The 15173-nt window shown below is 45.0% G+C and overlaps 1 protein-coding gene across 8 annotated transcripts in view; it reads right to left on the reverse strand.

Annotated features, from left to right (window-relative positions):
• Window positions 1-11106, reverse strand: part of CFAP65 (cilia and flagella associated protein 65) — a 39468-nt gene extending 28362 nt beyond the window's left edge. For 7 of the 8 annotated variants that reach the window (XR_006058848.2, XM_060411312.1, XM_060411311.1 and 4 more), the window contains exons 1-5: window positions 11021-11106; window positions 10186-10352; window positions 8536-8582; window positions 7981-8212; window positions 5677-5861 (exon numbers count right to left, since the gene is read on the reverse strand). Coding sequence is in view for 7 of the 8 variants with exons in the window: in XM_060411312.1 (XP_060267295.1) it covers window positions 5677-5861; window positions 7981-8145 (350 nt within the window). In the remaining variant the exon portion in view is untranslated. The remainder of the gene's footprint in view (window positions 1-5676; window positions 5862-7980; window positions 8213-8535; window positions 8583-10185; window positions 10353-11020) is intronic. The other variant, XM_027965200.2, reaches the window with a different exon arrangement.
• Window positions 11107-15173: the final 4067 nt, after the last annotated feature.

Below are 15173 nucleotides of genomic sequence, written 5' to 3' on the forward strand. Positions count from 1 at the left end.
TAAGCAGCCGGTGGGACTGTAGAAGGGGAAACACAGCAGTTATGCCCCAGTAGGAATTGTCTCTTACATGGCACCATTTTTATCCCAAACCTTCACTCCAGGATGCCAGAGTGCTGAAGGGAAAGATACAGGAGCGGACTTCCCTGGTGGTCCAGTGGTTAAGGAGCCACCTGCCAACGCAGGGGCGTGGGTTCCATCCCTGGCCTGAGGAGATCCCACATGCTGTGCGGCAACGAAGGCCGTGGACCACTACTGAGCCCACGCTCTGCAGCGAGAGAGGCCGCTGCAAGGGGAAGCCCGCGCACCACAACTAGAGAGTGACGCCTGCTCGCCGCAGCCGGGGAAAAGCCCGCGCAGCAACAAAGACCCAGCACAGCCAAAAGTGAGTAAATAAATAAACAAAATTACTTTAAAAAAAGAGAAAAAGACAATACTGCCAAAAACTCTATACCAGTAAGTTCAGATAAAATAAACACATTTCTAGGAATGTATAATTGACCAAAAGTGACTCAAGAATTATACATTTTGTGGCCACCCTAACCTAAAATTATCCAAAAAATTGAATAAATAGTCAAAGAATCATCCCACAAAGAAAAGACCAGGCCAGATGGCTTCGCAGCAAGTAGTATGGAGCACTTGATAATTCTAGCCTTGTCTTCCCAACAACAGAAAACAAGGAAACCCTCCCCAAAATACTCTGTGAGTCTATCATAATGTTGTTATCAAAACCTGACAGTTATGAGAAGAAAGGAAAATTACAGGCCAGTACCAGCCATAAACAAAATATTGGCAAAAACAATTTAGCAATGAGTATAGAAAGAACACTCAATCATGAACAAGCGGGGCTTATTCTAGGTATACACCATTGGTTTAACATTAAAAAAAAAAGTGGGGATGGATTTTCCTGATGATCCAGTGGTTGGTAATCCTCCTGCCAATGCAGGGGACATGGGTTCAATCCCTGGTTTGGGAAGATTCCACATGCCTCGGGGCAACTGAGCCTGTGGGCCACAATTACTGAATCCTCTGTGCCCCAGAGCCTGCACACTGCAACAAGAGAAGCTTCCCGCTCACAGAAAGTGCTTTCACAGCAACAAAGACCCAGCATTGCCAAAAAATAATCAATTAACTTTTTTAAAAATCAGGGGATTTCTCTGGCAGTTCAGTGGTTAACGCTCCAAATTTCCACTGCAGGGGGTGCAGGTTAGATCCTACATGCCCTGTGGTGCAACAAAAAAAAAGAAAATTAAAAATCATTTAATGTAATTCATTGTATTGACAAATTAAGAGAGAAAAAAACACATGACCATCTCAATAAAGAAAAACATTAAATAAACTTCAACATATGTTTATGACAAAAACTCTCAGCAACCTAGGAATAGAAGGGAACTTCCTTAACCTGATAAAGTCTAAAAAAAGAAGAAAAAAAAACAACTACAGGAAACATGCAAATTAATGGTGAACACTGGAATCTTTCGCATTGAGATCATGAGCAAAACAACAATGCCTTCTATAACCACTTCTGTTCACCACTTTCCTTTTCAATAGTGCAGGAAGGAAAGACAAAGAAAGAAAAGATATAGGATTGGAAAGGAAGGGAAAAAATGCCATTTTTAAGATATGAACATGTACATGGAAAACAGAATTAACAAACACATCATTAGAATTAACAAGAGAGTTTGTCAAGGTTACTGGGCACAACGGTGTGGCAAAAACATCTATATTTTTAAAAAATGACTTTCTAAAAAACCAGCAACAAGCAGAAGAATAAGACAACTTTAAAAGATATCATATTCAGCATCATTAAAAATTTAAAACACTTAGGTATAAATCTAACTAAAGATATGTAAGACATCTATGGAGAAAATTTTACATTTTATTGAAAGACATGAAAGAAACTCTAAAGAAATATAAGGAGGCACCATGTTCACGAAAGACTCGATTTGTAATGATGTCGATTCTCCCCAAATTGATCTGAGTGTATGCCCGTGTGCTCAGTCACTTCAGTCATGTCCAACTCTTTGACCCTATAGACTGTAGGCTCCTCGTGTCCATGGGATTCTCCAGGCAAGAATACTGCAGTGGGTTGCCAATGCCCTTCTCCAGGGGATCTTCCCGACCCAGGAATCAAACCCGTGTCTCTTGCGTCTCCTGCATTGCAGGCAGACTCTTTACCCCACTGAACCACCTGGAAAGCCTAAATTGATCTATATGTTCAACTAAATCCTAAACAAAAATCTTAAAAAGTTGTCTACTTGTATGTATTTAAGTTGATTTGAAGATATTTATGAAAGTTAAAAGGTCCAATGAAAGCCAAGACAATCCTGAGTAAGAATGAAGTTGGAGGACTTACACTACAAGATAATCAAGACTTATAAGCTTTAATAATCAATTCAGGATGATATTTATTGGCCCAGGGAGAGACAAATAGAGCAAGGGAACAAAACAGGGTTCAGAAATGATTCCTACATGTATGGACACATGACAAACATCAGTGGTAGGGAGAGCATAAGGCAAAGTATGAAATTATCAATAAATGGTGCTGGGACAACTGGACATTGATTTGAGGGGGAAAAAAGTCATTGGATCCCTACTTCAAACCATTCACAAAAATCAATTCCATGTAGATAAAAGACAAATATGAAAGGCAAAATTACAATGTCTTTAGAAGATACTATAGGAGAAAATCTTCATGAACTAGTTAAGGGTAGAGAAGAACTTGAAATATCAACCATAAAAGAAAATATATTGATACATTCGACTCCTTTGAAATTAAGAATGCCTTTTCTTCAAAATACATGATAGAAGAAAAGACAAATCACAACGCGGGAGAAGATATTCACAACACATAACTGATAAAGAGTTAGTGTCTTCAATAAGAACATCTATTAAAAAAAGACAGTCTACAAAGAACATGTAAAGATAGGTAACAGGTACATGAAAAGATACTCAACATTGCTAATTATTAGAGAAATGCAAATCATAACAATGAGGTATCACTTTGCACTATTATCAAGAAGTCTACAAATAAATGTTGGCGAGGATGTGGAGAAAAGGGGACCCTGGTATACTATTGGTGGGAATGTTAATTGGTCTGCCATCCTGAAAAACAGTATGGAGGTTCCAAAAAAACTAAAAATAGGACTACCATATGATCTAGCGATTCCACTCCTCTGCATGTGTCCAGGAAAAAAGAAAAAGAAAAATACTAATTGGAAAAGATACATGACCCCAATGTTCATAACAGCACTATTTACAATAACCAAAATGCTGGAGCACCCCAAGTGACCATCAACAGACAAATGAGTCAAGACACACACACACACTCACAATGGAATATTGCTGCTAAGTCACTTCAGTCGTGTCCGACTCTGTGTGACCCTATAGACGGCAGCCCACCAGGCTCCCCTGTCCCTGGGATTCTCCAGGCAAGAACACTGGAGTGGGTTGCCATTGCCTTCTCCAAATAGAATATTACCCAGCCACAAAAAATAATGAAATCTAGCACATGGGTGGACCTAGAGAATGTTATGATTAGTGAAGTCAGTCAGACAAAGACATATACTACATGATATCACTTGTATGTGAAATCTAAAAACTAAAACAAACCAATGTTTATAGCAAAGCAGAAACAGACTCAAAGATACAGAAAACAAAGTAGTTGTTACCAGTGGGGAGAGGGAAGTGGGAAGGGGCAAGATCAAGATAGGAGTATGGGGTTAAGAGAAACAAACCACCAAATTTAAAATAGATAAGCAGGACTTCCCTGGTGACACAGTGGATGAGAATCCGCCTGCCAATGCATGGGACACAGGTTCCATCCCTGCTCTGGAAAGATTCCACGTGCCGAGGAGCAGCTAAGCCCTTGTGTCACAACTACTGAGTCCGCACTCTAGAATCCTCGAGCCGCAACCACTGTGCCCATGAGCCTCGAGCCTGCGCTCCACAGCAAGAGAAGCCACTGCAGTGAGAATCCCAAGCACTGCAATGCAGAGCAGACCCTGCTGAACGCGACTAGAGGAAGCCCATGCAAAGCAACAAAGACCCAGCACAGCCAAAAACTGAATAAACTAATAAACCTAGTCTTAAAATAATAGAATGAAATATTTAGGCAACAAGGTATCCTGCAGAGCACAGGAAATGATAGCCATTATCTTGTAATAACTTTTAAGGGAGTAAAATCTATAAAAGTGCTGAATCATTATGCTATACAGACGAAATTAATATAATATTGCAAATCAGCTACATTGTAATTCTTTCTGAGAAATGAAAAAAGATAATCTAACAGAAAAATAGGCACAGACTTAAACAGGAATTTCACAAACAAAATGGCCAATAACAGGAGAAAAACACTTAATTGTAATAGTAATCAGAGAAATGCAAATTAAATCTACAACAATTTAGCATTATTGGCAAAAAATTTAAGTCCAAACAATATCAATTGTCGGGAAAGTTAAAGAGGAATGGGGATACTCATATGTGGCTCGTGGGAATATAAATGTATATAAGTACTTTGGAAACGAGTTCGGCAAACATGGACAAACATCTGTAAGAAGCAAACGTGTACATGTTCTAAGTCACAGTAGTTCTATTCTTTTGTATCTACTCTAGCAAAACTTGAACTTGTGCAATAGCTGAACAATGTCGATAACAGTCTCAAACTTGAAACAAACCGAAATGTCCCTCAGCAGAAGAATGCACCAACACATAGAAGCATACACTGAACTCTGTGGTGGAAAAGGATAAACTATGCGTGCAATGTGGATGAGTATTATGAACATAACCGAGCTATGACCAACCTAGACAGCATATTAAAAAGCAGAGACATCACTTTGCCAGCAAAGCCCCGTATAGTCAAAGCCATTGATTTTCCAGTAGTCATGCGTGGATGTGAGAGTTGGACCATAAAGAAGGCTGAGTGCTTAAGATGCTTCTGAATTGTGGTGCTGGAGAAAACTCTTCAGAGTCCCTTGGACAGCAAGGAGATCAAACCAGTTAATCCTAAAGGAATTCAATCCTGAATATTCTTTGGAAGGACTGATGTTAAAGCTGAAACTCCAATACTTTGGCCACCTGATGTGAAGAGCTGAATTACTGGAAAAGACCCTGATGGTGTGAAAGATCGAAGACAGGAGGAGAAGGGGGTGACAGAGAATGAGGTGGTTGGAAGGCATCATCAACTCAATGGGCATGAGTTTGAGCATTTGTGAGATAGTGAAGGACAGGGAAGCCTGGCATGCTGCAGTCCATGGGGTTGCAAAGAATCGGACAAGACTTAGTGACTCAACAACAACAACAACAGTATATCGTGTTATCCCACTTGCGTAAAGTTCACAGGAAGATAAACAAACTATACCATTTAGGGATGCAAACATCAGTGGCAAACCTCTTTGAGAAAAACAAGAAAATCATTATCATGAATGTCAGGACAGTGGTTACCTTCACCAGTAGGGAAGGTGTTCCAGCGCTCGGGGGGCACATGATGAAAGAAGGTGAGCTTCAGACACTGTTATCACTCCATTAATTAACCTGGTCACATGGGTTCCACTTTCAACAACTGTTCAAACTATACATGTTCTATACACTCTTTTGGTTTTGCATTACTTTGTGTTTTAAGTGACTGCTTTGGGGGTTTGAGGGCTCAGGGAGTTAGTCTCTGATCCCTCATACTGGTACCTGTATTTTATCTTCTGGATTTTCAAGGAGAGATTTTTCAGAACCAGGTTTTTGGTGATCTCCTTCCCCAGCATCCAGCCTTTCCACTGTAGCTCCTCAGCCACCTCGATGTCCCAGATGACCCTCTTCTTCATTTTGTCCTGCTTCTTTGGGAAGCACAACTGAGTGTCCATGGAGCTGGCAGGCTGTCCGGTTGGCAGGGAGAAAGGAGAGAAGAATTCAAAAACCCAGAGAATGGGCTAAGATCTCCCCACCTCCAGAAGGTAATGAATTACACCACTCCTTGCCCCAAAGGGGATGGTCTGGAGAGAGAAGGTGAGAGGCAGGGAGCCCTGGAGTCTGATATTATCTCTTCTGAGGTCACTGGAATGGTTTTCCAACTAGATTCCCTGAGATACTGCCCCTGAAGCAGTCCCTGGACCGCTCTATTGGCCCCTTAACCCAGCACACTCAGCAGCCTTAGCTGGCCAGTTCTGTCCGCTGTGTGCCCTCAGACACTGCTCTGTTCAGTTGCTGCCTTCTCACCATTTCCTCTCCCATCCCTCATCTAGCTGGTGGAGCAAAGGACAAAGCCAACTTACCTGGGGCCAACCCACACCCAATGCCTTGGCTTTGAGGCCACTCCAAGCACTTCTAAGGATGCTAGACATTTACTGTACCAACACTCCCTGTCTGTAACAGCAAATCCTCTCGTAGGCTGATCCTTAACCCTTAATTATCTGAGGAGGGAAGGGAATGGACAACTTCTGGGGCAGCAAGATGGCGGGAGGAGGAACCAGGTGCCTCTTCCTACCATTCATTGCAGTGAATGTAAATTCACTGCCATTTTCCTTTAGCTTTGACCAAGGATTGTTTTTATATCATTATATAAAGGGGGCCTGGCGTGCTGCAGTCCGTGGAGACACGACTTGGCAGCTGAGCAACAACAAAGGATAAACGTATGTGTTTAACAGATATGTGTTTCACTACCTATGATGCGCCAGACACTGTAGAGGTTAGTGCCAGGCCTATAATAGTGAACGAGACCATCAAATCCTTTCTGTCTTGGAGCTTACATCTCAGTTTCAAAATATACAGAGTGTCAGATGGTCCGAACTGCCCACGGAGGAAAGGTGACATGGGTGACCGAGGGTCATTTATTATAAACATCAGTTGATGCATCAATCAGAGTCCAACCAGAAAAACAGAAGCCCCTCTGGGTGTTTAAGGAATTCAATACACAACCAGGGGCTAGTGAAGTAACCTCAAAGTTAACAATATCAAGAAGCTGCCACCAGGGACCTCCCCGGTGGTCCAGTGGTTGAGAATCAGCCTGCCAAAGCAGGGGACATGGGTTTGATCCCTGGTCTGCAAAGATTCCACATGTGGAGGAGCAACTAAGCCCGTATGCCGCAACTACTAAGCCCGTGCACCTAGAACATGGGCTCCACAGTAAGAGAAACTACTGCAATGGGAAGCCCATGCACCACACCGAAAAGTAGCCCCCTGCTCACTGCAACTAGAGAAAGCCCACGTGCAGCAACAAAGACCCAGCACAGCCAGAAAGAAACAAATTAATTTAATATAATTTTAAAAAGAAGGTGTCACTGTATACAAGTTAGGGGAAGAGGTGGGGTTCTTAGAACCCAGAGCACTGTCTGGTGCCGATGGGAGTCACAGCGAGATGCCGACCGAGACACTGTCAAAAGCAGGGAGGGAAGAAGAGACAGACCTGGGCTTCTCCCCTCCTCCCACCTTCAGTCTCCAGCTAACTCACAGTGGAGTGGGGAAGGGCAGTGAATGAATCTGTGTGCAAACTGGCCTGGAAGGGCACAGATGCAGGGGAGAGATGACCATGGTCCACAGGGAGGCAAATGCAACCACCATCACATCTAAGGCAACCCAAGAACTCCCACATGACAGACACACGCTGCACAAAATGCAGTCAGACACCTACGTTACCTCCCTAGATGAGCACTGGCCACCCTGACCCGGTGCTGTCACACAGAGAGAACCCTGAGAGCTGCAAAAAAGCAGACAACATCCACCCACTGGACAAACGCAAAGCCCTAGGCATCAAGATCAGAAGAGCTTTTCGAAGGAAGAGAGAACTACAGGCTACTCTTATCAGCTGCAAACTCCCATCTCCCCAACATTCTTCTCTCCGCCGTCATGCTCACAGCTGCCACTGCTCCAGTTGGCCTGGGGCTCTGTGTATGTAGCATCTAGTAATGTGGTTGGGACAGGAGAGAGGGGTGCTCCCAGACTCTGACCCCTGCTGCACTGCTGCCCATCCACCCCACTTGGCCCCACAGGCATCCTCACAAAGGCACTGGCGTTGCTGCTGCTGTAGGCACTCATGGCCATGCTGCTGCCAGTGATGGTGGGAAAGGCCACCGTGCTGGCACTCAGGCACGATCCGGAGTTCATGGTGCAGTCCCCACTGTCCCTAGTCCTCATGAGGAGGCTGAGGGCTGCTTCAATGAGCATCGGGTGCTGGGAACACAAGTCCGAAGGAAGCTCTCTGGCTAAGCCAAGAGTTCCTGCCAGTCGGGAGCTGGAAAGAGATCAGAGAGGAGACAGGAGGGGCATGAGAAAGAGACGTCAGTGGAGAAGACTCACCATGGGCACTGTGATCGTGGAGGAGTTGCCTGCTTCCGAGCTCTGGCAACAGGTGTGAAGTGGCACGTGAGGAACGAGCCTGAATACAAGACCCAGGGCTTTGTCTGGGAGCCTAGAGGCTCACCATTCAGGAAAGGCCATTTGGGAAAGGGAACTGGGGATGAGGCCCCTGCAGCACTGGCATTTCTCCATAGCCACACGTGGCGTTTCTCAGTAAGTCCCCAGTGAGTGTCACTGAAGCATATGCATTGCTTTTACCTGGCTCTTACTCTCTACTTGTTGCCTCTGAACATGGCTGGCCTCCTCTGGGAAGAGAAATAAGGAACAAAGAAAAGGCAAATGAGACTGAAGGCTTCTTGGGCTTCCGAGTTTTCTCTATCAGTACACATCCTGTTCAGTTCAGTCGCTCAGTCGTGTCTGACTCTTTGCGACCCCATGAACCGCAGCACGCCAGGCCTCCCTGTCCATCACCAACTCCCGGAGTCTACCCAAACCCATGTCCATTGAGTTGGTGACGCCATCCAACCATCTCATCCTCTGTTGTCCCCTTCTCCTGCCCTCAATCCTTCCCAGCATCAGGGTATTTTCAAATGAGTCAGCTCTTTGCATCAGGTGGCCAAAGTATTGGAGTTTCAGCTTCAACATCAGTCCTTCCAATAAACACCCAGGACTGATCTCCTTTAGAATGGACTGGTTGGATCTCCCTGCAGTCCAAGGGACTCTCAAGAGTCTTCTCCAACACCACAGTTCAAAAGCATTAATTCTTCGGCACTCAGCTTTCTTTATAGTCCAGCTCTCACATCCATACATAACTACTGGAAAAACCATAGCCTTGACTAGACGGACCTTAGTTGGCAAAGTAATGTCTCTGCTTTTAATCCAGGTTTAAAGGAAGCCTTCACTGAAATGATGATTCAATCCAAGGATAAATGAATCAACCTCTAAAGCAGAGGCTGTGTCTGGAAATTATATGCAAATGTTATAGGCAAATTATATGCAAATTTCATGGGTAGGGGGCTCTTTTCCAGGGAGAGTGTCCACAGCTTCCAACAAATGCTCAAAAGGGTTCTTGGCCCTGCTTTGGACACACAAGGATCCCAAACTGGCTCTGGCTCCATCTCAAATCCCCCTTCCTTCTGCACATATGCCCAGGTATGGCTACCATATTTGAAAGCATCAATGTACTTCTTTTTTGAACATATGTGCATCTTTAAGATTACTCAGTATCTTCCCCCACCTCTTTGAATAACAATTTCAAAAATAATAACTTCTAAGAATGCTTACTGAGAACTTCTCATGTGCCAAGCAGTGCTGTAAGTCCTTCACGTGTATTTTAATCCTTATAACAATTTATGATTAGATGTGAGTCATCTTTTATTTGGCCTGAAATTATTTATTTTCAAGTTTGAGGTTCAGCCCCTTATTATAACATATTTTGCTTTAGGAAACAGTTGTATGGTCGCCCTTTAGAAATTTCCCCACTTCCATCAGACACTCTCCCATACCCTTCTCACCATTCATCCAGACCAAAAGATTCTGTTGATGTACTTTTTCCCTAATTGGCAACAAGTCTAAACTGTCTAGGGGCTTCCCTGGTGGCTCAGTGGTAAAGAATCTGCCTGCCAAGAAGGAGATGTGGGTTCAATCCCTGGGTTGGGAAGAACCCCTGGAAAAGGAAATGGCAACCCACTCCAGTATTCTTGCCTGGGAAATCTCATGGACAGAGGAGCCTGGTGGGCTCCCTGGGGTCACAAAAGAGTCAGACATAACAGAGCAACTAAACAATAGCAACCAAACCCTCCAAAGGGGACTATCTTACATTCACTCATTCATTCATTCACAAGGCATTTACTGAAAGCCTGCTATGTACCAGTGCTAGGCATCAGACAGGACAGGCAAGGCTCCTACCTTCAATTGGAAGTGAATATTCAGATGGAATCAGAGAGATGCAAGCTGGTGAGACAGGGAGGAAGGCCCCATTACTTTTCTGCTGTTGGGTGGCTTTGTAGTACTTCCCTGACTCAGTAATGCCTGTAACTGTAGGGCATTCTACAAACAGCCTCTGCCTCTGGACTCTGAAAAAAAAAAAAAAATCTCTGATCAACATTTGTAGAAAAAAAAAGAGAGATAACAGGGTAGAAAGCTGGTCCAGACCAGGGCTTAGGGCTTAGGGCTTAGGGAAGTGAGAACTGGTCCTGGAGCAAGAAAAGTGGGGTTCCAGCATCTGCTCCGATTCATTTGAGATGGGCAAATTTCTCCATCTCCTCAAGCCTCAGTCTCTTCACCTGTAAAATGAAGGTTATCCTATTTCACAAAATTGACTTTAAGCTTGAAAGAAACAGAGAATTTGAAAAAGCCCTAGGCAAACCTTTGTTACTATAATTAACAATGATAATTTCCACACTAGCATGTGCTACTCTTCCACAGACTGCAATCATTGCGAGGACACTGGGCAAGGGTGGTGCTGTTTTTCGTCTCTTTATATCTTGAGAACCTTAAAAAAAAACAAAGTCAGCAGCTTCCTTTATTTGCCTAATTCCCAATCTAAAAATTCCTAAGATGACCAGTGTAAAAAGTGGCGGGCTGCCAAGAAGAAATAAAATATACTTGGAGCGGTTTCACTATCCTCTAAGAGATCTCCAGGCTGATCTCGCCCACGTCTTAGTCCCTCGGGGCTCTCCGACGGATATTGAGGGGACCCCGTCACGACTTCCCAAAGGAGACGGTCTCTTAAGACAGATACCTTCCCTGGCTACTCGCGCAGCTCGCCCGGTCGGTGGGACCAACGCTCAGAACTCACACCGCCGCCATGTTGTCGTTTCTATAGATACAAGACGCACGAGTCAAGGCGTCTCCTGGTTTCCCAGGGCAACGACGGCTACCGGCATGAGTCATGGATCAGAGAAAGCGAAGACTCTGCCCAACTACAACGTTCACCCTTATTTTTTATTCTCCAACTTTCCGGGCTGGCTGTAACTGTCTTCTACCAGTTGCAACACAGTTGTTGGGACGTCCCCAAAATCTTGGCTTTCGTTGACGACCAAATTCGGAGGAGGCTAATTCAAGGACTTGTCAGAGCAGTGGGAGTTGTTTCTGTTCTTTCGTGATACCCCTTGGCGATAGGTCAGAATTTCACCCGGAACTTCATTCTGTGATTGCAATTGTTAACTTAAAAGCAGTAGTTAGTTCTTACTTTCATTGCAAATGAATTCTTTTTGCAGGTGGAAGGGAATGTCTCCTAGGCATTTGCTCCTGGCATTTCCCCCAGCCCAGCACAAAGCTAACTCTTTTGAAGGGATCTGAAGGTGGATGTTTGAAGAAGGCGTTATTACACATAATATGGATTTTTGGAAGCCCACTGGTTCATTTGTTCGTATGTCCTTTGCGGAGAAGAGTCTCATTTGGTGAAGAATCCTTAGGTGGTTGAAGCTGAAAATCTGAGATCATTTATGGGCAATTAAAGATGCTTCACTACCCAGGACAGTGATGGAGGGTAGGTGTTATAGGGAGAGACTCTAGGGGTAAACCCAGAAAATAAACTCTAATTTTGGGAAAGTTGGAGTTTAAAGGTAAAAGATACACTTAGATGACAGTGCCACCCTAATTGGCCTGGGAGATTCACATGGCCAGAGGCTGAGAGGAACGGTCAGGCCAGGGGCCCATTACGTTATGCCAGCACAATTAGGTCTGGAGTTTTCTCGGGATCGAGGAATGTGGAACTTGGTGAGCTTTTCACTGGTTTTAACATTATCCTCAGAATAGGAAACCTGCACTTTGGACATTACCACTTCTGTGTTGCTTGTGGTTTCTATAATGATTTCCTTCTTGTTTTCCTTTAAGCTCTTTTTGAAATAGTCAGCCTGACTCAGCTGAACCTGAGGAACAGAGAAAGGGACCTGTGTGTCTATTCTTCAGCCGTAAAAAAAATAAGAAGCAGTAACTCTGGAGGCAAGGCTTGGTTGTAGCCTCAGAAATCCCAGCAAGAAAACCCTAAGGAGATTAGAGCTAGAAAAGCTTATTGCAGGAGCCACACACCCTTGTGCCTCTTCACTGAAGGAGTGTCCCTCCAGAGCTGGTCTGTGCAGTCAGTGGTGGCTTCTGGGCTTGGGACAGTGAGAGGGAATTCTTGGTTGGTCCCTTGTGGGCTCTACTTCTACAAGGTTCCGCCTGCCTCCTGGGAGCTCTGCTGATGAGTGACCTTGACCAGCATGGTGGACTCCCAGGGAGAGGCCCAAGTTGGACTTAGCCCTGGGAAGCAAACAGCATGGAAAGGGGTGTGGCAATGGAGGAAACTGAGAAGGGGAGAGAAATCTGGGCTTGCCTCAGAAGTCCCTCATTTCAGGATCCCAGAACCTGTGGGGAACAATGGGTGCTGGGTCCTGGGGACCATCTCCTTCGTGGACTCACGAAAGATGACAGGGTGGGCGCTGTTTTGTTCAAGGCTGTGAACAAGGGTAGGTGATGATTCAGTACCTGGATGAAGACCAGGATGTGGAAGAAAGGGAGGAAGGAGGATGGGAGGACTCCAATCCTCCTGGCTAGAAGCCAAGGGTGATAAAGATAAAACACATTCGGTGATTTGGGCTTCCGCAAACACAAAAATATCTTTTCTAAGCTTTTTCCCCCAATATCCCTCCCATGAAATACAGAAGACTTTGGGCTGGGAAATCAGACAGATCTGAGATTAATTCATCACGCAGACCTGAATGCCACTTACTGGCTGTGTGACCTTGGGCAGGTCCCATGACCTCTCTGAGCCTCATCTTTTACCCTGGGGATAATTATCAAAAGGCCTGTTATATAAAGTCAGTTATGTAAAGTGTCAGTTATGTAAAGTCTTTGATGCATACTTTGTCAACAAAGATAGACACACACACACACACACACACATACACACACTGGAAGGTCACTTGCTAAGTGGATGTGTGCTCAGTTGCTCAGTTGTGCCCAACTCTTTGCAACCCTATGGACTGTAGCCCACCAGGCTCCTTGTCCATGGAATTCTCCAGGCAAGAATACTGGAGTGGGTTGCCAGTTCCTCCTCCGGGGATCTTCCCAACCCAGGGGTCGAACCTGTATCTCCTGTGTTTCCTGCATTGGCAGACAGGTTCTTTACCACTGAGCCACTAGGGCTTCCCCACTCAGTGGAAGGCCCCTATAATTTTGCTACTCAGCTTTCTATGCATCCTCACCTCTTCCCATCTCCCAGTCTCTCTGCTGCACGCAGGAGAGATAGAAAGTGTTTCTCCTCTCCGCATCCTCCTCTTTTGTTTCTCCAAGAAGGATACTGCCCATGGCTCTAGGATGGAGAAAGACAAAAAGACGTGCCAGGATGATCTCCTGTCCAGTTGGCAAAGCACCCAGCTCCAGTACTTGAAGAGCCCTCGCCCACTTTTCTTCACCTCAACTCTGACTCAGTTTCCAGTGTTGCTTCTGGAATCAGAAGATGTATTTAAGTTTGGGGAAGGAAATGAGGTGGTAGGTTCTCCCACAGAAGCTCCTGACCTCCAAAATTAGTAGGGTAGATCTTATAAGCCCAGCCTGAGAGGTGAAGAAAAGACTATAGATAAGAGGTCATCTAGGAGAAGGCATGGAGCATTCTCTGCATTAAGCTGCCAGTTCAGTTCAGTCGCTCAGTCATGTCCGACTCTTTGCGACCCCATGAATTGCAGCACACCAAGCCTCCCTGTCCATCACCAACTCCCGGAGTGTACCCAAACCCATGTTCATCGAGTCGGTGATGCCATCCAGCCACCTCATCCTCTGTCATCCCCTTCTCCTCCTGCCCTCAATCCCTCTCAGCATCAGGGTCTTTTCCAATGAGTCAACTCTTTGCATGAGGTGGCCCAAGTATTGGAGTTTCAGCTTCAGCATCAGTCCTTCCAATGGACACCCAGGACTGATCCCCTTTAGGATGGACTGGTTGGATCTCCTTGCAGTTCAAGGGACTCTCAAGAGTCTTCTCCAACACCACAGTTCAAAAGCATCAATTCTTTGGCACTCAGCTTTCTTCACCATCCAACTCTCACATCCATACATGACCGTTGGAAAAACCATAGCCTTGACTAGATGGATCTTTGTTGGCAAAGTAATGTCTCTGCTTTTCAATATGCTATCCAGGTTAGCCATAACTTTCCTTCCAAGGAGTAAGCGTCTTTTAATTTCATGGCTGCAATCACTATCTGCAGTGATTTTGGAGCCCCACCAAAATAAAGTCTGACACTGTTTCCACTGTTTCCCATCTATTTCCCATGAAGTGATGGGGCCAGATGCCATGATCTTCATTTTCTGAATGTTGAGCTTTAAGCCAACTTTTTCATTCTCCTCTTTCACTTTCATCAAGAGGCTTTTTAGTTCCTCTTCACTTAAGCTGCCATGGGCCCCTAAAGTTGCTGAGTGTGGAGAGAGAGTGTCAAGAGATTGATGACACCCCCAGCCTGAAAGGGCTTCTGGGATACAAGATTGTCAGGGGCTGGGGAAGACTGCCACATGGCAATACAATTCAAAGAGAAGAGTTCCGTTCTGCCTGGGACCCCTATAGGGTTTTCTAACTCTCCTGTGCCAACCTAAAGAACCTGTTCAACTTGCTCCCTCATTGTCTGCACCAAGTGGTGAATAGGCACAAGGCCAACAGTAGGGAGGATGGAAGGAAAAAGACATGAGGCTCAATCCCAGAAGACTAAGTTCAAGTCCTGATTCTGCCATTTAAGAACTGAACAATTTGAGGCAAATGGTTAAACATGTCAGAGCCTCACTTTCCCCATCTGTAAAATGGGGCAAACAGGGGCAGTATTCGGAGAAGGCAATGGCACCCCACTCCAGTACTCTTACCTGGAAAATCCCATGGATGGAGGAGCCTGGTAGGCTGCAGTCCATGGGGTCACTGAGGGTCAGAC

Source organism: Ovis aries, chromosome 2 (genome assembly GCF_016772045.2).
Source record: "Ovis aries strain OAR_USU_Benz2616 breed Rambouillet chromosome 2, ARS-UI_Ramb_v3.0, whole genome shotgun sequence".
NCBI classification, from domain to species: domain Eukaryota; kingdom Metazoa; phylum Chordata; class Mammalia; order Artiodactyla; family Bovidae; genus Ovis; species Ovis aries.